Source organism: Somniosus microcephalus, chromosome 6, assembly GCF_052327205.1.
Source record: "Somniosus microcephalus isolate GS21.2 chromosome 6, FLI_Smic_1.0, whole genome shotgun sequence".
Classification (NCBI taxonomy): Eukaryota; Metazoa; Chordata; class Chondrichthyes; order Squaliformes; family Somniosidae; genus Somniosus; species Somniosus microcephalus.
Window position 1 is genome coordinate 6896010 of NC_140992.1, and position 26504 is coordinate 6922513.

The window sequence follows — 26504 nt, forward strand, 5'->3', positions numbered from 1 at the left end:
ACCCATCTTTTTGAACAGAGAAATTCTGAACCTGCACCCGAACACTAATCATAGAAATTTACAGCACAGGAGGCCGCCATTCGGCCCATCGTGTCCGCGCCAGCTGACAAACAGCTATCCAACCAAATCCCACTTTCCAGCTCTTGGTCCGTCGCCCTGTTGGCTACAGCACTTCAAGTGCATATCCAAGTACTTTATAAATGTGAAACATAGAAACATAGAGATAGGAACAGGAGTAGGCCATTCGGCCCTTCGAGCCTGCTCCGCCATTCAATGAGATCATGGCTGATCTTCGTCTGAGATCTTAGCTGATCTTACCAGTTCAGTACCCCGTCCCCGCCTTTTCTCCGTAACCCTTAATCCCCTTAGCCTTCAGAAATATATCCAATTCTCTCTTGAAAATATTTATTGAATTAGCCTTCACAGCCCTCTGTGGCAGGGAATTCCACAGGCTCACCACTCTTTGAGTGAAGAAATTCTTCCTCATCTCTGTTTTAAATGATTTGCCCGCTATTTTTAGACTGTGGCCCCTGGTTCTGTGCTCCCCTGCCATTGGAAACATTCTCTCTGAATTCAGCCTGTCCAGGCCTGCCATAATTTTATATGTTTCGATGAGATCCCCTCTCAATCTTCTAAACTCCAGTGAGTACAAGCCCAAACTATTCAATCTCTCCTCGTAGGTCATTCCCGCCATTCCAGGTATCAGCCTGGTGAATCGCCGCTGCACTCTTTCCATGGCAAGAACATCCTTCCGCAGATGGGGCGACCAAAACTGTACACAATACTCCAGATGCGGTCTCACCAGCACCTTGTACAGCTGTAGTAAGGTATCTCTATTCCTATACTCGAACCCCCTTGATATGAAGGCCAACATACCATTTGCCTTCTTAATCGCCTGTTGCACCTGCATGCTCTCCTTCAGTGACTGGTGCACAAGAACACCCAGGTCCCTCTGCACTTCCCCATCTCCCAATCTATTGCCATTTAGATAATAATCTACCCTCCTGTTTTTACCCCCAAAGTGGATAACCTCGCATTTATCCACATTATAGTGCATCTGCCACGTATCCGCCCATTCCCCCAACCTGTCCAAATCGCACTGTAGCCTCCTGACATCCTCATCAGAGCCCACCCCTCCTCCTAGTTTAGTGTCGTCAGCGAATTTGGAAATATTGCATCCAATTCCCTGATCCAGATCATTTATATATATTGTGAACAGCTGGGGTCCCAGGACAGATCCTTGCGGCACCCCGCTGGTCACTGCCTGCCACTCCAAAAACGAGCCGTTTATTCCAACTCTCTGTTTTCTATCCGCCAGCCAATTCTCTATCCACGTTAATACTTTGCCCCCAATCCCATGAGCCTTAATTTTGCATGATAATCTTTTGTGTGGAACCTTATCGAAGGCTTTCTGGAAGTCAAGGTACACCACATCCACTGGCTCTCCCCCATCTATTTTACCAGTTACTTGCCTCTACCACCTTCTCAGGCAGTGAGTTCCAGACCCCCACCACCCTCTGGGTGAAAAAAATTCTCAACTCCCCTCTCAACCTCCGAGCAATTACTTTAAATCTCTGCCCCCTGGTTATCGACCTCTCTGCTAAGGGAAATAGGTCCTTCCTATCCACTATCTAGGCCCCTCATAATTTTATACACCTCAATTAGGTCTCCCCTCAGCCTCCTCTGTTCCAAAGAAAACAACCCCAGCCTCTCCAATCTTTCCTCATAGCTAAAATTCTCCAGCCCAGGCAACATCCTGGTAAATCTCCTCTGCACCCTCTCCAGTGCAATCACATCCTTCTTGTAATGTGGTGACTAGAACTGTACGCAGTACTCAAGCTGTGGCCTAACTAGTGTTTATACAGTTCGAGCATAACCTCTCTGTTCTTATATTCTATGCCTCGGCTAATAAAGGCAAGTATCCCATATTCCTTCTTAACCACCTTATCTACCTGGCCTGCTACCTTCAGGGATCTGTGGACATGCACTCCAAGGTCCCTCTGATCTTCTGCGCTTCTCAGCGTCCGACCATTTATAGTGTATTCCCTTGCCTCGTTAGCCCTCCCCAAATGCATTATCCCTCACTTCTCCAGATTGAATTCCATTTGCCACTGTTCTGCCCACCTGACCAGTCCACTGATATCTTCCTGCAGTCTGCAGCTTTCTTCTCCATTATCAACCACACAGTCAATTTTTGTATCATCTACAAACTTTTTAATCGTACTTCCTACATTCAAATTCAAATAATTGATATATACCACAAAAAGCAGAGGACCCAGTACGGAGTCCGGCGGAACCCCACTGGATACAGCCTTCCCGTCACAAAAAACCCCTTCGGCCATTACCCTTTGTTTCCTGCCTCTGAGCCAATTTTGGATCGAACTTGCCACTTTGCCTTGGATCCCATGGGCTTTTACTTTGGTGACCTATGCAGTACCTTATCAAAAGCCTTGCTAAAATCCATATACACCACATCAAACGCACTACCCTCATCGACCCTCCTTGTTGCCTCCTCAAAAAATTCAAATCAAGTTAGTCAGACACGACCTTCCCCATACAAATCCATGCTGACTGTCCCTGATTAATCTGTGTCTTTCTATGGAGGAGAGCATTAATGCACAAACCTGCAAAATTACTTGAGCTGATCATCTAGGCTACCAATTAATGCAGTGATGAAGGAGTGCTGCATTGTCAGGGGTGCCATTCTTCAGATGAGATGTTACTCAGGCCCTGTACTAGTAGTTCAGGTGGACATTTACGGTCCCATGACATTATTCGAAAACAGGAAATTCTTCTGGTGTTTTCCAATGTCACCAGAAACAGATTAACTGGTAATTGATTTCGTTGTTGGTTGTAGTACATTTCCAGTGCAGAATGGCTGCCAGGTTTACCGACTAAAAGTAATTTACCCTGTGAAGTACTTTAAGCCACTGCAACAGAAGTGCAAATATATTTTATTCATTATTTATTGTGAACTACTTTAGGAACTTTTTGAAGGAGAGAAAAAGAACCATTGAGGTCGACAGCACAGGAAAAGGTCATTGAGCCTATCGTACAACAGCAAAACACCGGGGCTGCTGGCAATCTGAAACCAAAACAGAAAATGGTGGAAATACTCTGCAGGTTGGGCAGCATCTGTGGAGCAAGAAACAAGAGTTAACCTTTCATGTTGATGACCTTTCACCAGAACTGAAAAAGTTAGAGATGTAACAGGTTTTAAGCAAGTACAGAGGGAGGGAAAGTGCCGGGGGGGAAAGAACAAAGGGGAGGGTCTACGATAGGGTCGAAGGCAGGAGAGATTAAATGAGAAAAGGGATGATGGTGAAAGGCAAAAGTGGGTGGTAATGGGACAAGTAAAGAAACAAAAGATGGGTCTAGAGGAGGTGGAAATGGGAACAGCAGAATCAGCACCTGCTGTCCGAAAAAAATAGGGACAGAGGTTATAATCTGAAATTGTTGAACTCGATGTGGAGTCCGGAAGGCTGTAAAGTGCCTAATCGAAAGATGAGGTGCTGTTCCTCGAGCTTACGCCGGCCGAGCTTCATTGGAACAGTGCAAGAGGCCGAGGACAGAGAGGTCAGAGTAGGAGTGGAGCGGAGAATTAAAGTGACAGGCAACCCAAAGCTCAGGGTCACGCTTGCAGACTGAACGGAGGTGTTCCGCAAAGCGGTCACCCAATCTGCGTTTGGTCTCCCCAATGTAGAGGAGACCACACCGTGAGCAGCGAATACAGTATACTAAATTGCAAGTACAAGTAAATCGCTGTTTCACCTGGAAGGTGTTTGGGGCCGTGGACAGTGGGAAGGGAGGAGGTAAAAGGGCAGGTGTTGCATCTCCTGCACTTGCACAAGAAGATTCCGTGGGAAGGGGAAGGGGTGTTGGGGCTGATTGAGGAGTGGACCAGGGTGTCGTGGAGGGTACGGTCCCTTCGGAATGCTGAAAGAGGAGAGGAAGATGCGTTTGGTGGTGGGAACGCGCTGGAGGTGGTGGAAATGGCGGAGGATGATCTGTGGAATTTGTGGAGGCTGGTGGGGTGGCAGGTGAGGACAAGGGGGACCCTATCGTGGTTCTGAGGGGGAGGGGCAGGGGCGAGAGCAGAAGTGTGGGAAATGGAAGAGACACAGTCGAGGGCCATCAACCATGGTGGAGGGGAATCCTCAGTTGAGGAAAAAGTAAGACACAACACCAGCCAGAGGGCAGCTGGTGCCGATTCTGCTATTCCCATTTACACCTCTTCTGGGCCCATTCTTTGTTTCTTTACTTGTCCCATTACATCTCCCTTTGCCTCGCACCACCATCCCTTGTCATTCAATCTCTCCTGCCTTCCACCCTATCACAGGCCTTCCCTTTTGTTCTTTCCTTGCCTCTGTACTTGCCTAAAACCTGTTACATCTCTAACATCAGAGATGAAAGGTCATCGACCTGAAACACTAACTGTTTCTCTCTCTCCACAGGTGCTGCCTGACCTGGAGTATATCCAGCATTTTCTGTTATTATTTATCCTATAGTGTCTGAGCCACCTTTTTACTAGAGCAATCCAAAGCCAATTCCAATGTTCCACACTCTCTACAGCCTGTGTATTCCTCTGCTTCAAATATTTATCCAATTTTCCTTTAAAGGATGCAATGGTCTCTGCCTCAACCACTTATTGAAGGACAGCATTACATGCTCCAAAAGCCCTCTGCATAAAGAAACGTCTCCTAACCCCTCTCTTCAGTGACAATTTTAAATCGATGACCCCTCTTCACCAACTCCCCAGCCAGAGGACAGTCCTTCCATCGGTCAAAGCCCCTCACAATTTTAGAAACTTTTATTAAATAAGCTTTCTCTGCTCCAGTGGAAATAGTCCCAGTATCTTAAGTATATCATAACTATATAGTTTTCCATTTCTGGCACCGTCCTGGTGAATCTATGCTGTATGTTCGCTATGGTTTTAAAGCCCTCTCTCTAATGTGGTGCTCAAATTTGCATACAGCATTCCCAACTGTGACATACAGCACTCCCAAAGTTGTACAAATCCATTATTTCTTTACTCTTGTACTTTCTAACCCTAGAAACGTTGTTGGCCTTTATCTACCTACATTTTCAGGGAATGATGTATTTGAACCTCTAGGTTTCTTTGTTCATGTCTCATTAATGCTGGAAATCTGAAATATAGTCATGTAAAATGCTGGAATTGCACAGCAGATTGGTCAGCATTTGAAAGAGAGTCAGACAGTTGTTGATTGACCTGCTGCACATTTTCTGGTTTTAATACTCATCTGAAGTAACGGAGGAGTCTGCAGCTACAGTTTATGCTTTAAAGGAAAGACTTGCATTTATATAGCGCCTTTAACGACCACCAGGCATCCCAAAGCACTTTACAGCCAATGAAGTACTTTTTGAAGCGTAGTCACTGATGTAACGTAGGAAACACGGCAGCCAAAATTGCACACAGCAAGCTCCCACAAACAGGAATGTAATAATGACCAGATAGAAAGAAATGGAAACGCAGAAAGATGCCTCTCCGATCAGCCCAATTACAGCACTAGCACCACAGGACTGAACTCCACGATGGGCAGTCTAATAGCACAGATTTTAATTACAAGGAAGGGCATGTGAACATTAAATTGCTAAAATATCCCACTCCATTTTTCAGGATTAATGTAACATAGCTCATTTAAAATGTGCTCACCATCTTTCAGGGAAAATCACATTGAAACCAAGCTCAATGCCCACTTCTCCAAACACACCTCCTCTGCACACACATTAATTTTTTTCAGGCACAGTCTGTAAACTCAGCTAACAAATGTAGGAGTTTGCTAAAACAAATCAGTCTTCTGAAGCATATGATTGGAAAGACCAAAGCAAAAGGTGTGGAGTGTGTCAGGCCAATAACAACAGCCTTGTTATATATGTCAATTAATCAGTCTGATTAAAACCTTCAACAGATGCCCGTAAAATCAATTATACAAGATTTAAGGTGAGCACAGGCTTCATTAAAATGCACACAATTTCTTGCTCAATGTACAATTTTTACTATATGGACACTACCCAGAATAAACTACTCAATCTCTGTAACTGTATCAGAGTGGGACATGCAGAGAATCGCTAATACTCTTGATTCCATGGGGCGTTAGGAGCTGGTCACCTTCATACAAGAAAGGATGCAAATGAGAAAAAGCCATTCTTTACACAGACCAGATGCAATCTGGTCAATCGTGGATTCTAGCCAACACAAACTCTAAGAAAGGTTTTCAAAGTCACCATCGCTCCTCTCCCCCAGCACTGAATCAAGCTAAACTGCAGAATATATATCTAATCTTCCATCCTATATTGTATACCCCTGACCAGATACCTTCCCTCATATGACACTTTCACAGCAGTTCAGGAACCATCATGTTCCCTACAGAATTTTATTATATCGATGAATTCTAATAGTCTCATTTTAACTAAATAATCATCCACAATATTTTGTTCAAAAGATGTTCACTGGTACTGCATTAGCTGGGGGAAAAACGACTTGCATTTCTACAGCGCCTTTCACGACCTCAGGACATCCCAAAGTGCTTTACAGCCAATGAAGTGTAGTCACTGTTGTAATGTAGGAGCTGCGGCAGCCAATTTGCTCACAGCAAGCTCCCACAAACAGCAATGTGATAATGACCAGATAATCTGATTTTAGTGATGTTGATTGAGGGATAAATACTGGCCAGGACACCAGGGAGAACTCCCTTGCTCTTCTTCAAAATAGTGTCCTGGGATCTTTTATGTCTACCTGAGGGGGCAGATGGGGCCTCAATTTAACATCTCATCCAAAAGAAGGAACCTCAGACAGTGCAGCACTCCCTCACTACTGCACTGGAGTGTCAGCCTAGAGTTTTATGCTCAAGTCTCTGGAGTGGGACTTGAACCCACAACCTTCTGACTCAGAGGCAAGAGTGCTACCAACTGAGCCACGACTGTGTAGTGTATGTACCTTTAAGAGGAACTATGTTTTTTTGAAGCCCTTGTGTACTGTAGTACCGGTAGTGACCACTCGGGTATATAAGCCTGTATAGCGTCTTGTATAGTTTAGTCCACCTCCAGACTTTGTTCAGTGAACACTTGTTAAATCAACTCCTGCATTCCGTGTCTCCATTAACACACGGATACAACAGTGGCGACGAGTTAGAAACGGACTTACCTGCAATTCGGCAGCACCTCAAGGAGATCGATTCCTCAGACGAAGGTCGAAAAAAAAAAAAACCTCTGGTTTCACCAGCTAAACGGGCTGGTGGCAGGTAGTGCACTGATCCTTCCTGGGCGGCGGCTCGATCGGGTGGCTCTGCAGCGGGGCCGGGCAGCGAGTTGGAAGGCAGAAGCAAACAGAGACAGAGGGTGGAGCACTCAGGAGACGGCCGGCGCTGCAAAGCAGGTCGGCGTTCGGACCAAGCAGAGGGAGGGGAAAGTCCCAGAGAGTCCGACGGGAACGATTCTCCAAGTGACGGAGAAACTGTTCAAAATATATGTGTAAATAAAAACCGCGGAGAACAGCGTTGGCAGCAGCGGCAGCGGCGGGAAAGCGCGGGAGGCGCCATTTTTGATTTTCAGGATGCCTAAGACTGGCAATATTACTGCTTTCGATAGTGATACAGAGGATTGGACCACATATGTGGAAAGAGTGGAGGTATATTGCAAGGCGAATGAAGTAGCGGATGATAAAAAGGCATCGGTACTTCTAAATCTGATGGGCGCAAGGACATACGGGCTGTTACGAAACTTGATCACTCCAGCCAAACCGATGGACAAGAATTTTAAGGAGATTGTTGATACCCTACAGGAGCACTTAAACCCAACACCGCTGCTGATAGCGGAACGATTCAAATTCTTCAGGAGGAATCAGCACAAGAATGAAAGTAACGCTGATTACCTCACCGAATTATGAAAGCTGTCAAAGCACTGCCAATTCGGGGCAGGACTGGCAGATTCTCTACGAGACAAATTCGTCTGCGGTCTCCTAAGCGAAGGAACACAGAAAAGGCTACTTTCTGAGAAAGATTTGACACTGGACAAGGCTTTCAGTGTGGCTGTATCATACGAAGCAGCAGCAAGAGGAGCTGCAGAGATACAGCAAAAGCCACAGGACATCGGCACCCATGAAATGACACGGGGTTGAGAGAGATGTTATCGCTGCGGCAGATCCACCCATGACCAGAGGGACTGCTGGTTCAAGGACAAAGCATGCAGGCAATGCGGAAAGATGGGACACATTGCACGTGTATGCCGATCTGGAAACAAAAAATCCACTGACAGAAAAAAGGTCAATAAGGAAAAGTACAGAAAGGTACAAATGATGACGGACAGTAGCTCCGAAGACCAGAAGAGCGATAGCGACTCCGGAAACAAGAGACTAAGCTGTCTCAAATTACATAATGTAATTGCCAAAGAAGATTACCAGACCATTTGCATTACCCTCACGATAGCGGGGTCCCCAGTTAAAATGGAGCTAGATACAGGATCAGCTCTGACCGTCATAAGTCGACGGGATTACGAGCGGCTTTTTCCGCATATACCTTTGAAAGACACATCCATTATCTTGAAGACATATACGGGGCAGAAAGTATACCCCAGAGGGAAAATAAGGGTGTCTGTTGTATACAACGGCAAGGAAATACAGAAGTTGTATTTATACGTTCTGCAAGATGGTGGTCCACCGTTGTTGGGACGTGAATGGATCAGAAAGATACGTTTAGACTGGCACTCCATTCAGGCGCTGACGGTGACCAGTAAGAAAAAAAATGATGATGACGTCATACCTGGACGATTAAAAGACATCTTGGCTAACGCCAAAGAAGTGTTTCAACAGGAACTAGGAACCCTGAAAGGCGCCACCGCCTCAATAAAAGTGGAAGATGCGGCAATTCCCAAGTTTTTTAAGGCAAGGCCGGTGCCATACGCAATTCGTCCAGCAGTCAAGGCAGAGCTGGAGAATTTGGAAAAAGCAGGCGTGTTATCCAAGGTAGATTGGAGCGAGTGGGCAACATCCATCGTCCCGGTCATGAAGAAAACGTTGAATAATGATAAATCTGAAGAACAGAGAAAAATTCGCATCTGTGGGGACTTCAAGGTGACTGTAAACCCGGTTCTTCACACGGTACAGTATCCTCTTCCGAGGATAGAAGATATTTTCGCCTCACTATCCGGAGGGAAACGTTTCACCAAAATTGACTTGGCACAGGCATATCTACAAATGGAGGTTGAGGAGGCCTCTAAAAAGTATCTCACGATAAACACACACAAAGGCCTGTACCTGTACAATCGACTGGTTTTCAGAGTAGCATCAGCTCCAACTATCTGGCAAAGAGCTATGGAGCAAGTCCTGCAAGGGATTCCGGGGACTCAATGCTACCTAGACGACATCCTTGTAACAGGAGAAAACGACAACGAGCACCGTGCCAATTTGGAGCAGGTGCTCACGAGGCTGAGAGAACGGGGCCTACGAGCAAATCGCCGCATGTGCGAATTTTTCCAGAAACAAATATCATATTGTGGCCATGTCATTAACGAAGAAGGGTTGCATAAGTCACCCGAAAAAATTGAAGCGGTCGTAAAAGCCCCAGCGCCTGAAAATGTCTCACAATTAAGATCGTTCCTGGGATTAATAAATTACTATCATAAATTTTTACCGAACTTGTCAACGGTTCTGCACCCTCTTAACGCACTGCTACAAACGGGAGTAATTTGGAAATGGAGCGAAGACTGTAAACGTGCCTTCCATAAATGCAAAGGCTTGATCACGTCCAAGGAAGTGTTGGCTCATTACAACCCATCACTGCCAATCAGACTGGCGTGCGATGCATCCCCTTACGGCGTGGGAGCGGTATTATCGCATAGATTCCCTGATGGCTCGGAGCGGCCGATAGCTTTTGCGTCACGCTCATTGAACGCAGCTGAGCGTAACTATGCCGGATCGACAGGGAGGCACTCAGCCTGGTGTGGGGGGTGAAGAAATTCAACCATTACCTACACGGACAAAAATTTACCTTGTTGACTGACCATCAACCCCTCGTCTCCATATTCAACCCTAAAAAGGGCGTTCCCATTATGACAGCGCAAAGGCTACAGAGGTGGTCCCTTTTCCTAGGGGCACACCAATATGACATAGAATACAAAGGAACAAAACAGCATGGGAATGCTGACGGTTTATCGCGCCTACCGTTGCCAACGGTAGAAGAGGCACCTACAGTGGACCCAGTGGAGATGTTCCACTCGACCATAGTGGAATGTCTACCAGTGACAAATTCTACCATTGAAAAGGAAACGAGAAATGACCCGACTCTCTCACGAGTCTACGATTTAACGGTGAAGGGATGGCCAGCACATGGCGAACCACTGTTGCCAGCATTCTCGCAAAGAAGAGAACAGCTGTCAGTGTGCCGAGGAACTTTGGTGTGTGGATCCAGAGTGGTGATTCCACCCAAACTCCAGGATAAAGTGCTAAAGGAGCTTCACGAGGGGCATCTGGGTGGAGTGAAAATGAAGAACTTAGCCAGAGCGTTTGTGTGGTGGCCAGGTATCGATGGAGACATCGAAGAAATGACCAAGAGCTGTCTAGGATGCCAGAAGGTCCAAAACGCCCCACCACAAGCCCCTCTACATCCATGGGAGTGGCCCTCATCTCCATGGCAAAGGGTACATATCGACTTTGCTGGTCCATTTATGGACTCAATGTTCTTAATCGCGGTTGATGCACACTCCAAGTGGCCGGAGGTAATAAAGATGTCCTCCACCACCATGGAAAAAACCATCACAGTATTAAGGACCATATTTGCCAGGAATGGGCTGCCTGAACAGATCTGTTCTGATAATGGACCACAATTTGTATCCGAAGAATTCAGGAAGTTCTTAAAAAACAATGGGGTTAAGCACTACACGTCCGCCCCATACCATCCCGCCACCAATGGATTAGCTGAAAGGTTTGTCCAGACCTTCAAGAAGGCCATAAAGGCCATGGGTAATGAAGACATAAATCTACAACATAAGGTAGATAACTTCTTGTTTGCGTACAGGAATGCAACACATGTGGTTACAAACCAAACCCCCGCCATGATGTTTTTCAATAGAAGACTAAGATGCCAGCTGGATTTGATCAAGCCAAACATCAGAAGGGACGTAGAGAACCGGCAATTTCAAGGCATGAATGAAAGGCCAACTAGAACCTTCCAGATAGGTCAACAAGTTTTGGCCCGGGACTACCGTACCGAGAAATGGCAGCCTGGAACTATTTGCACACGACTAGGACCACTGATGTATACCGTGGACATTGGAGAAAGCATAATAAGGCGCCATGCTGACCAGATCATAGAGTCATCCGAAAAGGGACAACCTACACAACTCTATACGCCTAATGATGAAGCAGAGATACCCATAGTATCTACCTCCGATCCGGTGATACTGGAACCAGATGAACCCGACACTGGCATTCAAGCCAAATCGACCTTGCCAAAAGAACCTACTACACCACCGAAAACTACTACACCATCGAGGCGTTATCCGGACCGAGTCAGGAAGCCTCCAGAGAGACTGAATTTGTAATTGATTAACTTCAGCAAATGTGTAGATTATTGTTCTTGTAAACATGTTAATTAATGATTACTTAAAATGTTATGTACTATTTATCTAAAAGGGGAGGAATTGTAGTGTATGTACCTTTAAGAGGAACTATGTTTTTTTGAAGCCCTTGTGTACTGTAGTACCGGTAGTGACCACTCAGGTATATAAGCCTGTATAGCGTCTTGTTTAGTTTAGTTCAGTTCACCTCCAGACTTTGTTCAGTAAACACTTGTTAAATGAACTCCTGCATTCCGTGTCTCCATTAACACACGGATACAACAGACTGACACGCAATTTAATGCACTTGTCCTTTACTTTTACGGAGTTGGACATAGAAACATAGAAGATAGGAGCAGGAGTAGGCCATCCGGCCCCTCGAGCCTGTTCCGCCATTTAATGAGATCATGGCTGATCAACCAAATTCAGTACCCTGTCCCTGCTTTCTCCCCATATCCCTTTAGCCTTAAGAAATATATCTAACTCCTTCTTGAATATATTTAATGAATTGGCCTCAACTGCCTTCTGTGGTAGAGAATTCCACAGGTTCACCACTCCTTGGGTGAAGAAATTCCTCCTCATCTCAGTCCAAAATGGCTTACCCCTTATCCTTAGACTGTGACCCCTGGTTCTGGACTCCCCAGCCATCGGGAACATTCTTCCTGCATCTAGTCTGTCTAGTCCTGTTAGAATTTTGTAAGTTTCAACGAGATCCCCTCTCATTCTTCTAAACTCTAGTGAATATAAGCCTAATCGACCCAATCTCTCTTCATGCGTCATTCCTGCCATCCCAGGTATCAGTCTGGTGAATCTTCACTGCACTCCCTCCATGGCAAGAACATCCTTCCTCAGATAAGGCGACCAAAACTGCACACAATACCCAACGTGTGGTCTCACCAAGGCCCTCTACAACTGCAGCAAGACATCCTTGCTCCTATACTCGACTCCTCTCGCTATGAAAGCCAACATACCATTTGCCTTCTTAACTGCCTGCTGCACCTGCATGCTTACCTTCAGCGACTGGTGCCCAAGGACACCCAGGTGTCGTTGCACTTCCCCTTCTCCCAATCTATTGCCATTCAGATAATAATCTGCCTTCCTGTTTTTGCCATCAAAGTGGATAACCTCGCATTTATCCACCTTATATTGCATCTGCCATGCATCGGCCCAATCACCCAACTTGTCCAAATCATACTGGAGTTTCTTGGCATCCTCCTCACAGCACACACGCCTACCCAGCTTTGTGTCATCTGCAAACTTGGAGATATTACATCTAGTTCCCTTGTCTAGATCATTAATATATATTGTGAATAACTAGGGTCCTAGCACCGATCCCTGTGGTACCCCACTAGTCACTGCCTGCCACTCAGAAAAAGACCCGTTTATTCCAACTCTTTGCTTCCTGTCTGCCAACCAGTTCTCTATCCAAGTCAGTACCTTACCCCCAATCCCATGTGCTTTAACTTTGCATGCTAATCTCTTATGCGGGACCTTATTGAAAGCCTTCTGAAAGTCCAAATACACCACATCCACTGGTTCGCCCTTATCTATTCTACCAGTTACATCCTCAAAAAATTCCAGTAGATTAGTCAAGCATGATTTACCTTTTGTAAATCCATGCTGACTTTGTCCGATCCTGTCACTGTTTTCCAAGTGCTCTGCTATTACATCTTTTATAATGGACTCTAGCATTTGCCCCACTACCGATGTCAGGCTTCCCGGTCTATAATTCCCCATTTTCTCTCTACCACCTTTTTTAAATAGTGGGGTTACATTAGCTATCCTCCAATCCATGGGAACTGTTCCAGAGTCTATAGAATTTTGGAAGATGACCAGCAATGCATCTACTATTTCTAAGGCAACTTCCTTAAGTACCCTAGGATGTAGATTATCAGGCCCTGGGGATTTATCGGCCTTCAATCCCGTCAATTTCCCCAACACCATTTCCCTACAAATACTGATTTCATTCAGTTCCTCCCTTTCATCAGACACCATGTTCCCCGACATCTCTGGGAGGTTATTTGTGTCCTTCTTTGTGAAGACAGAACCAAAGTATGTATTTAATTGGTCTGCCATTTCTTTGTTCCCCATTATAAATTCCCCTGATTCTGACTGGAAAGGACCTACGCTTGACTTCACCAATCTTTTTCTCTTCACATATCTACAGAAGCTTTTACAGTCAGTTTTTATGTTCCCAGAAAGCTTACTCTCATACTCTATTTTCCCCCTCTTTGTCCTCCTTCGCTGAATGGACGGAACGGTGGGGAAGAGAGAGAATGTCTTCTGATCACAAGTCAGGTTTGAGGCTTGTGAGGCAATTCAAAAGAGCAACATCTAGTGTCACAATTCCCCAGTACATGATGTAGTTACACCAGCTTTTGACCATTTATAAACATTTCTATAGCCTTTAGTATATCTCAACATGGGATTTCTTCCAAGTGATAAACCAATATATTATAATTAACAGAAGAGGAACACACTGGGAATTCTGTTGCTGTGCAACTGTCATCAGCAGAGGAGCTTTGCAGGTTAAATAAGCTTTATATTTAGCAAAATCTTTTAACTGGGTGACAAAAAGGATAATTAATGTCATAAATTAGACAAAATTAATCTTTTCCACCCAATATTAAATTTTAAAATTGGTGCCACATACTAGTTTATTTACCATAATAATTATTAATCCATTGCAGAGCAAAAATAAAGTGAAATATGCAAGTAAAAGGTAAATAGTTTATCCCAGACAAAATCAATCACTGCAGGACTCAAATGATACTCAGTAGTTCAGGAGCTCCCGAGACACCATCAGATTTTTGTGTAGACTAGACATCTCTTTCGTCCTGTCTTTTCGCAGTGATATTACTGAGCTACCTTCACTAAGTGCGCACAACAGTTAAACGCACCACAAAATGCACAGAAACAGCAAGACTGCTCAGATATTTTATAAAGCAGTAAAGAAATAAAAATTGTTCACCTGGCTGAAACAAGCGCACCTCATTAACAGCTAATTGCCACTTCAGCAATGAGTGCCATGTGTTGAAAATCGTGAGGTTAGTGATAACCAGTTACTAGGAGGATGCAGATATCTCTGATGTCAAGGATCGCAAGCTTCATCAACTCTTGGACACCAACGCCCCTCCGGAACCTTCTTCCCGTCACTTTCCTCTGATCCCATCCCTTCTTCTAATCTCACCCCCTGCCGTGTTTTCACTATCCCCTCTGACTTTCCCCTCTCTGACCCCGAATGATCAGTCCTCAGCAAAGGCCTGAGCTTCATCCCCTTTCGCCCCCATCTTAATGAATTTCGAGCTCGGCATGATGCTGAGCTCTTTTTCCATCGCCTTCGTCTCTGTGCCCACTTCTTTGGCCAGGAGTCTTCCCCCCCGCACAGCTGACCCTTTCTCCCGCTTTCTAAATTCTCATTCTACCTTGACCCCTCCCTCTGGCCTCTTACCCTCTCTAGATCTTTTCATTGCTAACTGCCGACGTGACATCGGCCATCTCAATTTCTCTGCACCCCTCGCTCACTCCAACCTACCTCCCTCTGAACTTGCAGCACTCCGTTCTCTCCGATCCAACCCTAACATTATTAAACCTGCTGATAAGGGTGGTGCTGTGGTTGTTTGGCGAACCGACCTCTAACGTGCGGAAGCTGAACGCCAACTCTCCAACACCTCCTCCTACCTCCGCCTGGACCCACTAGCAAACATCAAGCCATTGTTTCCAAGACTGTCACTGTCCTCATCTCCTCTGGAGATCTTCCCTCCATGGCCGCCAACCTCATAGTCCCCCAACCCCGCACAGCCCGCTTCTACCTCCTTCCCAAGATCCACAAACAGGACTGCCCTGGTATAGATCCATAATTTCAGCCTGTTCTTGTCCCACGGAACTTAACTCTTCCATTTTTTCTCCCCTTGTCCAGTCTCTTCCCACCTATTCCGCGACTCTTCCGACGCCCTCCGTCTCTAACAGTTTCCAGTTTCTTGGCCCCAACCGTCTCCTTTTCACTATGGACATCCAATCCCTCTACACCTCTATCCCCCACCAGGACGGCCTGAGGGCACTCTATTTCTTCCTTGAACAGAGGCCCAACTAGTCCCCATCCACCACCACCCTCCTCCACCTGGCTGAACTTGTTCTCACATTGAACAACTTCTCCTCTGACTCCACGCACTTCCTCCAAATTAAAGGTGTTGCTATGGGAACCCGCATGGGTCCTAGATATGCCTGCCTGTTCATGGGATATGTGGAGCATTCTTTGTTCCAGTCCTACTCAGGTCCCCTCCCTCACCTCTTTTTCTGGTACATCGATGACTGTATCGGTGCCATTTCCTGCTCTCGCCCTGAACTAGATAAGTTCATTCACTTCACTTCCAATTTCCACCCTTCCCTCACCTTCACATGGTCCATCTCCGACTCTTCCCTTCCCTTCTCCGTCTCCATTTCTGGCGATTGGCTTTCGACAAACATCCACAAGCCTACTGACTCCCACAGCTACCTGGACTACACTTCCTCCCACCCCGCTTCCTTTAAGGACTCTATTCCATTCTCCCAGTTTCTCCGTCTCCGCCGCGTCTGTTCTGACGATGCCACCTTCCATACCAGTGTTTCCGACATGTCTTCCTTTTTCCTCAATCGAGGATTCCCCTCTACTGTGGTTGTCACGGCCCTTGTCTGTGTCCGTTCCATTTCTCGCACTTCTGCTCTCACCCCTTCCCCTCCCTCCCAGAACCACGATAAGGTTCCCCTTGTCCTCACCTTTCACCCCACCAGCCTCCACATTCAACGGATCATCCTCCACCATTTCTGCCAACTCCAACGTGATCCCACCACCAAACACATCTTCCCCTGACCTCCCCTTTCAGCATTCCGTAGGGACAGCTCCCTCCGCGACACCCTGGTCCACTCCTCAACCACCCCTAACAGCCCTTCTCCTGGCACCTTCCCGTGCATGTGCAGGAGATGCAACACCTGCCCTTTCACCTCCTCCCTTCCCACTGTCCAGGGCCCCAAACACCCCTTCCAGGTGAAACAGCGATTTACTTGTACTTCTTGCAAGTTAATATACTGTATTCACTGCTCACAATGCGGTCTCCTCTACATTGGGGAGACCAAACGCAGATTGGGCGACCGCTTTGCGGAACACCTCCGTTTAGTCCGTAAGGGTGACCCTGAGCTTCTGGTCGCCTGTCACTTTCATTCTCCGCTTCACTCCCACTCTGATCTCTCTGTCCTCGGGCTATTACATTGTGCCAATGAAGCTCAACGTAAGCTCGCGGAACAGCACCTCATCTTTCGATTGGGCACTTTACAGCCTGCCGGACTCAACATTGAGTTCAACAATTTCAAACTATAACCCCTGCCCCCATTTTTCATGCTGTATGATTTTGCCATTCCCATTTGCAACATTTTATCTTTCCTGCCTCTTACATAAGCACAATATGTTCCTTCAATTCCTTCCTCCCCTCCTACCCGTCTCTGCACCTTAATATCTGTTACATCTCCAGCTTTTTCCAGTTCTGATGAAGGGTCCCAGACCTGAAACGTTAACTCTGTTTCTCTCTCCACGGATGCTGCCTGGCCTGCTGAGTATTTCCAGCATTTTCTGTTGTTATTTCAGATTTTCAGCATCCGCAGTATTTTGCTATTGTTGCAGATATCTCTGTTGTTTCAGGAATCCTGCAATGAGTTGGGTTTTTATTTTAAAAAGGGCAAACACCCTCTTTTTTTTAAAAAAATGCTTCATTCCACCTACCCTCTCCCATTTTCTCGTTCCCCGCATGCAGGTAATTTTTCCTCTTGTTTCTAGAATTAATTTGCATTTACGTAGCACCTTCTGATACCCCAAAGGCTTTACAACGTGGCAGCCAAGAAGCACAGGAAGATCCCGCCAATAGCAAACAAATGGATGACCAAATACTCCAGTTTTTTGGTGGCATTAGGCGAGGCAGGAACGCTGGCCAGGATACCGGAATATCTCCCTGCTCGTCTCTGAACACCATCATAGGATCTTTAACATCCGCTTGAGCAGGCAGACGTCTCAGATTAATGTCTCATCGAAAAACAGCACCTCTGACAATGCAGCATTCCCTCAGTACGGCACTGAGGCGTCAGCCTAGATCATGTGCTCAAGTCTGCAATGGGGCTTCAATCAAGTCTGATAAACAGCTCTGGGGCTTTCTTCTCACCAACCCTGAACAACTCAACATGGTACTTAGTCACAACAAGCTCCAACAGATGAGATGTCAAAGTAAAGTTGTATCTATCTTTTCATCTTATATAGTCTATCACTATCACAGAGAAAGTGTTTTTTTGGAATTCTGGCCAAAATTCCTCCCTTAGTAAGTACCAAAAAAAAAGATTTAACTATGAATCATGGTTGTGTGTGGTACAGGTATTTCGTTTGGAGAATGTTGGGGGGGGGGGGGGGGGCGGAGAGAGAGAAGAGTTAGAGGAAGTGACCAAAAACATAATCATTGTTTTTGATGGCAGGTTTTGAGGGTAGGAAGAGACGTACAGGTACAAAGATGGAGGGGTTTAGGGCCAGTGCTCCAGAGTGCAAGGAGAAGATGACTGAAAGCCCTGCTACCAATGGTAGAGTGGTTGGACGGCAAAATGCACAGCAGACCAAATGGTGGAAGTACAGAATGTGCAGGCAAAGACATAGTGCTAGAGAAAGTTGCACAGGTAGGAGGGGGCGAGGCCGTGGAGATTTTGAAGACAGGAATTAAGGATTTTAAAATCAACGCATTGAGGTATGGGGAAGCAATCGACAAGGATTGCGTGATGGTGAGTGGGATTTTATGCAGAATAGTAATGTACTGTATGGCTACTTGCTGTAACCAAAGAACAACCACAATAAAAAGAGAATCCCATTGTTGATATCGAAAATCAAGTAATCTCGCTAGCTCCCACCTCTAGCTAACCAAATCATCTTAACGCCTCAATTTTATTACAGCCGTCTAACATTTCTTAGTTTAATGAAAGGAATACTGGAAGGAGGAAGCATAGAAAAGGCAAAGCTGTGAGTCTCAACACAACTGCTACAAATTTCCAATGTAAAGCTCGATAAATTGACACTTCCTTAACAGAGAAACATGGGATCTGCTGGACGGAAAAAGACCAGGGTCCCTGTTGTTCATCTTCCGATAGTCGCATGATACAATAACAGAGTTGTTTACTAATCATGGCAATCAATAAGTCTACAACTGACACAGGGTGGTGTCGCAATACTTAACAGAGCCTCTCCAACTTCAATGCTTTATCACAACAAAAGAATGTAACTTTAAGCATATGCGTTTGTCGAGGCTGATAGGTCATAAGTGTTACTGAAATATTTGCTGGCAGGACATCACGTCCATATAAATTATACGGTCATAAAGCGTGAATCAGTAAATAGCCAGCATCACTTTCAACTACTACATCATATAGTTTACACCAGCTTTGGCCAGAATCGGTTTCGAAGCACAGCAAAGTGAATGCAATCACCCTGAGTTTTCCCAAGTCTAGAATTGAGCCCAAGCATGCACTATGTTTTGATATAGTATTTGATTTTCAGTAATCTGTTTACAATACAAAAATAAATCATGTGTCTCACAGCTGTGGTGGTATTTAAAAACAGAAGCATGTTCTCCTCACCTCTGAAACTGTAAGCCTGTGAACGAGCTACCTGCAGTGTTGACCTGTCCTCCGCTACCATAGACATACTTCTTGAAAGAATGTTTGCTCAAAGACAATACAGGAGCTTTAACATTCCTAAAGTTTGTTTTAAGGTGTACTTTGATCAAATGACAAGTGAATCATAATCACCAGGCACAAGTTTACAATTCAACTTCCTGAAATATTAATGGCAAAAAGCTATTGGCCAAGATATAGGAACAGGGGGAGGCCATTCAGCCCCAAAAGCCTATTCCACCATTCAGTTAGATCATGGCTGATCTGCACCTCATCTCCATTTAACTGCCTTTGCTCCATATCCCTTGCTAATCTTACCCAACAAAAATCTACCGATCTCAGTCTTGATCATTTCAATTGTCCACAGCCTTCTGGAGGAGTGAGTTCCAAATGTCCACGACTGTTTGAGTGAAAAAGTGCTTCCTGATTTCACTCCTATATGGCCTCGCTCTAATTTTAAGATTATGGCCCATTGTTCTGGATTCCCCCCACCAGAAGGAAATAGTTTCTCTGTATCTACCCCATCAAATCCCTTTGTTATTTTAAATACCTCAATTAGATCACCTACAACCATCTAAACTAAAAGGAGTACAAGCCAAGTTTATACAACCTATCCTCATAATCCTTTAAGTGCTGGTGGGCAAGGGTATCGAGGGATATGAAAGCAAGGCGGGTCGATAGAGTTAAGATACAGATCAGCCATAAGCTAATTAAATGGCCTACTTCTGTTCTTGGCATCATTCTATCAAGTTCCATGGTCAATAAATCATTCCCAAGATTCTGTGCCCAAAACTGAACACAGTTACTCCAGATGGGGTCTGACCAAGGTGCTATAGAAATGCAAGTCTTTCTTTATTTAGAACAAAATACTGTGCAGACTCGCAATCCTTTCTCAAAAAAATATTTTTATTTTCTCTCCCACTCAGGCTCTGGTAATTTGACAAAGCAGGCATATGGAAGTACAGACAGCGAGAGTTGCCAGCCTAGAAAATCATGGGAACATCACAACCAAGTCTGATCCTGTCCTCACCCAAAATCAAACACGCACACTTCCGGTGATCACTGGATAGTGATTCCGAGCAAGAACTTTAGCTGATTTTCCCCTCCCTAACACAGGGGCACCAAAATCAACTAGATCACACCTACCGTAACCTCGCCTTTGATCATGTAAGTTAGCAAAGACTGAAGATCAAACCGAGGGCCTTCCCTTTCTCTGTAGTGTTTTGTAACAACTAGCATGAAACGTGCAATATCCAACTGGATGGAACACAGACACAAAGTGTACATCTTTGATAAATGGCACAGTCTCTACTGGTTTCAGGATGCAGAGAGCCGTTGTCACGAGGCTCCACTTCGTATATATTGGTACCACAATGCTTCTTAAAGAAAAACACACTTGAGCCAATATGCTTTAATGCTGTGCAATATGTTTTTGTGATACTCTTAATTTATCACCCAAAGTGCTCCCAGCACCACCCCCAATATTTCACCCTAGTGGTATACAACTGAAAATGCTCTCTCCAGACACAACCCAAGTATGGAAGGACAAAAATCAGGAATTGTACTGCTAGCTGTTTTTCCACAGCTGAAGTGGACATAATGCAAAAATTTCACATGACCAACAACATTCCAGAGACCACACTGTAGCTGGCTTAAGGTTGTATAGGTCACGCTGGACCTAGTCTATAGAAGAGAGAGAAACGGAAAGTATGTTGTCCATCTTTTTGATAAAGAATGAATGAAGTAGATAATTAAATATTATGGTATATAGCTCTTTGGGTTTGTACTAGTAACTTTTAGATTTCAATTTGTCTGGAAACAACTTTCCTCAGAGGATAAAGTCATTGCGTTACAAAATTCAGTAAAATGTAGAGGCAGCATTTCAAGGATAGAACTGCAGCAAGCCAAAGGATTTATCATTGATTTCCACTGTACAGAATTCCCAATGCAAGCACAAAATGATCCCCAAAGATTCTCTGCATACCAAATGCATGGCAGTGTGTCCATACTAATTCTCACCTTGGGTTTTCTATGGTTTGATTTTCCATGTATCTGTTATTAAGTTGCACCAATTTTGTGAATGCGAAACTTGTATCAAAGCTTGCTCAAACTGGCATATCTTTATTTGTACTTAACAATTCTTGGCAAATCATGTGTAGCTCATGATTCATCTGTACATTATATCCACTGTATATCACCAGATAAGAATCTTTACCCCATCTAATATCTCCTCCTTTGACGTTTAGTCCAATTTTTTTTAAATTTTGCCTCTGCGCAGTACCGCAAGATGTTTTCCTACGTTAATGTTGCTGTATAAATGTGAGTTATCATTTACATCGTTCATATATTAATGGATTTATGTTAAATTTACCCAATCACATTTTGTTGATAACGCACCCATTGTTATTAAACTACGTATCCTCTAACTCGCCATGAGCAAAGCTACGGGAGATCTGCTGATATGTTAAAGCAACAGACAGATATCAACCCAGGTCAGTTTTTCCTACTGACAGTTCACTGTGCCTAAACAAGGGATACAAAATTCCACGACGATGTTCTTTGTGCACCTTAACACTATAAAGGCAGATTTTTTGAAAAAAATTGATCATTCTGGTTCAATTGAGCAATTTAACAAAGAACTGACAGTGTACCAAGCAACACACTCTCTCCAAATCAAAGGAAAGATACATTTGCATTTTATAGCACCTTTCGTAACCTCAGGACATCTCAAAGCGCTTTACAGCCAACGAAGTACTGTTTGCAGTGTAGTCACTGTTGTAATGCAGGAAATGCAACCGCCAATTTGCACACAGCAAGATCCCACAAACAGCAATGGGATAATTGACCAGACCATCTGGTTGAGGGATGTTGCCCAGGACACTGGAGTGTATTCCCCTGCTTTTCTTCAAAAATAAACTAGGTTCAACCCAACCTGATGAGATCACTCACTGCCCTCAGGAACACTAGTATGGAAATGAGATGAGGGGCTTTAATAAAGAATGATGCAGAAACATCTCATTCACTGCAAATTGATCCACGAGAGACCCAATACGCAGCCCATGCCCTTCCACTTAACCAGTGCTATCTGTGGCTCAATGGGTAGAATCAGAAGGTTGTGGATTCAAGTCCCACTCCAGAGACTGAAGCGCATAATCTACGACACTACCAGTGCACTGCTGCTCTGTCGGAGGTGCCGTCTTTCGGCTGAGACGTTAAACCGAAGCCCAGTCTACCCTCTCAGGTGGACATAAAAGATCCCATGGCGCTATTTTGAAGACACGGAGTTCTCCCCGGTGTCCTGGCCGATAGTTATCCCTCAATCAACATCACTAACACAGATGATCTGGTCATAATCACATTGCTGGTTGTGGGAGCTTGCTGTGCGCAAAATTGGCTGCCGAGTTTCCTACATTACAACAGTGACTACACTTCAAAAGGTACTTCATTGGCTGTAAACGCTTTGGGACGTCCTGGGGTTGGTTCTATCAATGCCACTTCCTTTTCCTCCCAGCACCAGCCCAGGTTACTTCACTTGTTCCCAGCGCTTCCATCCTGTTGCCACATTGTTCCGGCCCCCAGCGATCCTCCTGTGCCCCAAGCCCCCACTCCCCTCCCAGAGCCCGCTGCACCCCCAGTCCTCAAGACCACAGTCTCCCCCCCAATACCCAGTCCCCAAGTCTCCAACTCCAGAGCTCCCAGCTCCAATACCCCAGACCCCAGTGCCCCCCGTCTCCAGTGCCCCAAACCCCCAGTCTCCAGTCCCGGGCCTCTCTCTCTCTCTTACCCTTTGTAATAGGTTTTCATCCGGACCTGGTGCTGATTCTCCGCCGTGTAGGACATCATGCTGTCCCGGTTGGTGGGCATCTCCCTGTCGGAGCCCCGCAGCCCAGCCGCCCGCATCCACCGGCCGGGAGACGCTGACGCTGACCCTCCGCTCCCACTCTCTGTCCCGCTCCCGGCTCTCCGCCGCTCGAGCTCCGCCAACCGCCAGCCCGCTGCGCGCGCACCGCCCTCCCGGCCCGACCCGGCCCGCTCACTCCACCGCCCCGGGGCGGGGGGGCGCATCCACACCAAGCAACATTGCCGCAATGCACATCTCACACTAAATATCTCCCACAGTACTGAACACACAATAATTTTCTATCTACAATCTCTACTTGCATCTGTAGAGTGATTTTTTTTTAGTCAGAACTGCCTGATGTTGAATATCTCGATACGTACACCCCTCCATTCTCCATTTGGGACCGGCCGCATTCCGAACCCTGCGTCGGCCGCATACCGAATGAGTGCGCCTGCGCAGAGTGCGGGGGCGCTCTGGGATTTGTAGTGCGGTCAGAGACTTGGTGAATCACTAGGTGTGTTCCTCATCCAAGGTGCAGAGAAGAAGGACTTGCATTTCTATAGCGCCTTTCACGACCTCAGGACTTCCCAAAGCGCTTTACAGCCAATGACCTACTTTTTGAAGTGTAGTCACTGTTGTAGGAAACGCGGCAGCCAATTTGTGCACAGCAAGCTCCCACAAGCAGCAATGTGATAATGACCAGATAATCTGTTTTTAGTGATGTTGATTGAGGGATAAATATTGGCCCCAGGACACCGGGGTTAACTTCCCTGCTCTTCTTCGAAATAGGATCTTTTACGTCCACCTGAAAGAGCAGACGGGGCCTCGGTTTAACGTCTCATCCGAAAGACGGCACCTCCAACAGTGCAGCACTCCCTCAGTACTGCACTGGCAGTGTCAGCCTAGATTTTTGTGCTCAAGTCCCTGGAGTGGGGACTTGAACCCACAACCTTCTGACTCAGAGGCGAGGGTGCTACCAAGTGAGCCACGGTGTTTTTCCATCATTTTCTGTTCCTGGTTTTATTTGGAGGGGTCCTAGTTCCAAAATGTAGGTTTTATAAATGCACATCTAAACTAAATTTTCAAACGTAGATCCTCTGTGAAGCGTTTTAGGATGTTATTCAACGGTAAAGATGCTTTATAAATGCACGTTATTGTTGTTGTAAAATTGCCTCATGTTCTATCATTTTGCATTTGCCTATGTAGCTCTATAACAAACCCAACGTCTGCAATGAAACTTTAGCCCAAAGGAGCAGGAAATAATTTGGGCATTAATTGGATTTAGAAACATTGTTTGGTGCAGACAAAGTGGTCGATGACTCATCGTAGGCGTGTTATGCTCATTATTTGTTTTTACATTCACCAAGGCCAATTATGTATAGCCTACAAGGAGGTGACCTACGGGGTGCCATCAATAACACTCTTCCCTTTCAACAGTGCATTGCGTCATCCCCTCAGGCTTCTCCTTTTCCCCTCTCATTTCTTATACAGCACAAGTTTCATCTTGACTTGGAATCAAAAGAAATATAAAAGTAACGACAACGTTCTATAATGCCTTTAATGTAGTAAAATGTCCCAAGTCGCATCACAGAAGCGTTACCCAACAAAATTTGCCACCGAGCCACATAAGCAAAAGCTCAGCCAAAGAGGTAGATTTTAAGAAGCATCTTAAAGGAGGAGAGCGAGCAATGCTCTCTTTAAGCTGCATGGCCACGCAGCGCTCTGGAGGTCCCACGCAGCTGGCTCACCGGCTTTTAAATGGAAAACACGCTCATGCGCGGAATTTTGAATGGGCCACGCAGCCCAGAAAAACATTAGCGGGCACAGTGGGAGAGAGGCGAAGAGGTTTAGGGAGGGATTCCAGAGCTTAGGGCCAAGGCAGCTGAAGGCACGGCCGTCAACGGTGGAGCGATTAAAATAGGGGATGGTAAGAGACCAGAACTGGAGGAGCGCGGGGTTGCAGGGCTGGAGGATGTTACCGAGATAGGGAAGGTCAAGGTCATGAAGGGATTTGAAAACAAGGATGAGAATTCTAAAACTGAGGCGCTGCCAGACTGGGAGCCAATGCAGGTCAGAAAGCACAGGGGTGATGGGTGAAGGGGACTTGATGCGAGTTAGGACACAGGCAGCAGAGTTTTGGATGAGCTGAAGTTTATGGATGGTGGAAGATGGGAGGCCGGCCAGGGGTGTGTTGGAATAGTCGAGTCTAGAGGTAACAAAGGCATGGGTGAGGGTCTCAGCAGCAGATGAGCTGAGGCAAGGGTGGAGTCAGGTGATGTTACAGAGGTGGAAATAGGCATGCCTTGGCGCTGGCGCAGACATGTGGTCAAATACGACTGGCCTGGTTTAGGCTCAGGTGGTTGCCGGGGAAAGGGATAGAGTCAGGGGCTAGAGAACGGAGTTTGTGGCGGGAACCAAAGACAATGGCTTCGGTCTTCCCAATATTTAGTTGAGTCGTCTGACAATTTAGAGACAGTGGAGGGGTCAAGAGAGGTGGAGGTGAGGTAGAGCTGGGTGTCGTCGGCGTACATGTGGAACCTGAAGTTGTGTTTTCAGATGATGTTGCCAAAAGGCAGCATTGAGCTGAGAATAGGAGGGGGCCAAGGATAGATCCTTTGGGGACATCACAGCATGGGAGTGGGAAGAAAAGCCATTGCAGGTGATTCTCTGGCTACGACTGGATAGATAAGAATGGAACCAGACAAGTATCAACAATACAGAAAATAAGTAAATAATTAGCTGTTATATCTTAGTGGATCATCTGTTTTATTTACATATTTTATACTAAAGAAAGACTTGCATTTATGCAGCATCTTTCATGACCTCAGGACTGCTTTACAGCCAAAGAAATACTTTTGAAGTGTGGTCACTGTTGTAACGTGGGAAATGCAGCAGCCAATTTGCACACAGCAAGATCCCGCAAACAGCAACATGATAATAACCAAATAATCTGTTTCAGTGACATTGCTTGAGGGACAAATATTGTCCGGAACATCGGGGATAACTCCCCCTGCTCTTCTTCGAATAGTGGCTGTGGGATCCTTACCGTTCACCTGAGAGGGCAGACGGGGCCTTGGTTAATGTCTCATCTGGAAGACAGCACCTCCGACAGTGCAGCACTCCCTCAGTACTGCTCCTCCGACAGTGCGGCGCTCCTCAGTACTACTCGTCCGACAGTGCAGTGCTCCCTCAGTACTGCCCCTCCGACAGTGCAGCGCTCCCTCAGTACTGTCCCTCCGACAGTGCAGCGCTCCCTCAGTACTGCCCCTCCGACAGTGCAGCGCTCCCTCAGTACTAACCCTCCGACAGTGCAGCGCTCCCTCAGTACTGCCCCTCCGACAGTGCAACACTCCCTCAGTACTGCCCCTCCAACAGTGCAGTGCTCCCTCAATACAGCCCCTAAGACAGTGCAGCGCGCCTC

At 45.9% G+C, this 26504-nt stretch overlaps 1 protein-coding gene across 1 annotated transcript in view; it reads right to left on the reverse strand.

The window, feature by feature from the left end:
• The window catches only part of prkci (protein kinase C, iota), a 125574-nt gene extending 102350 nt beyond the window's left edge, over positions 1 to 23224 (reverse strand). The window contains exon 1 of the mRNA XM_085989658.1: positions 23027 to 23224. Coding sequence (XP_085845784.1) covers positions 23027 to 23142 — 116 coding nt within the window. The 5' untranslated portion in view covers positions 23143 to 23224. The remainder of the gene's footprint in view (positions 1 to 23026) is intronic.
• Positions 23225 to 26504: the final 3280 nt, after the last annotated feature.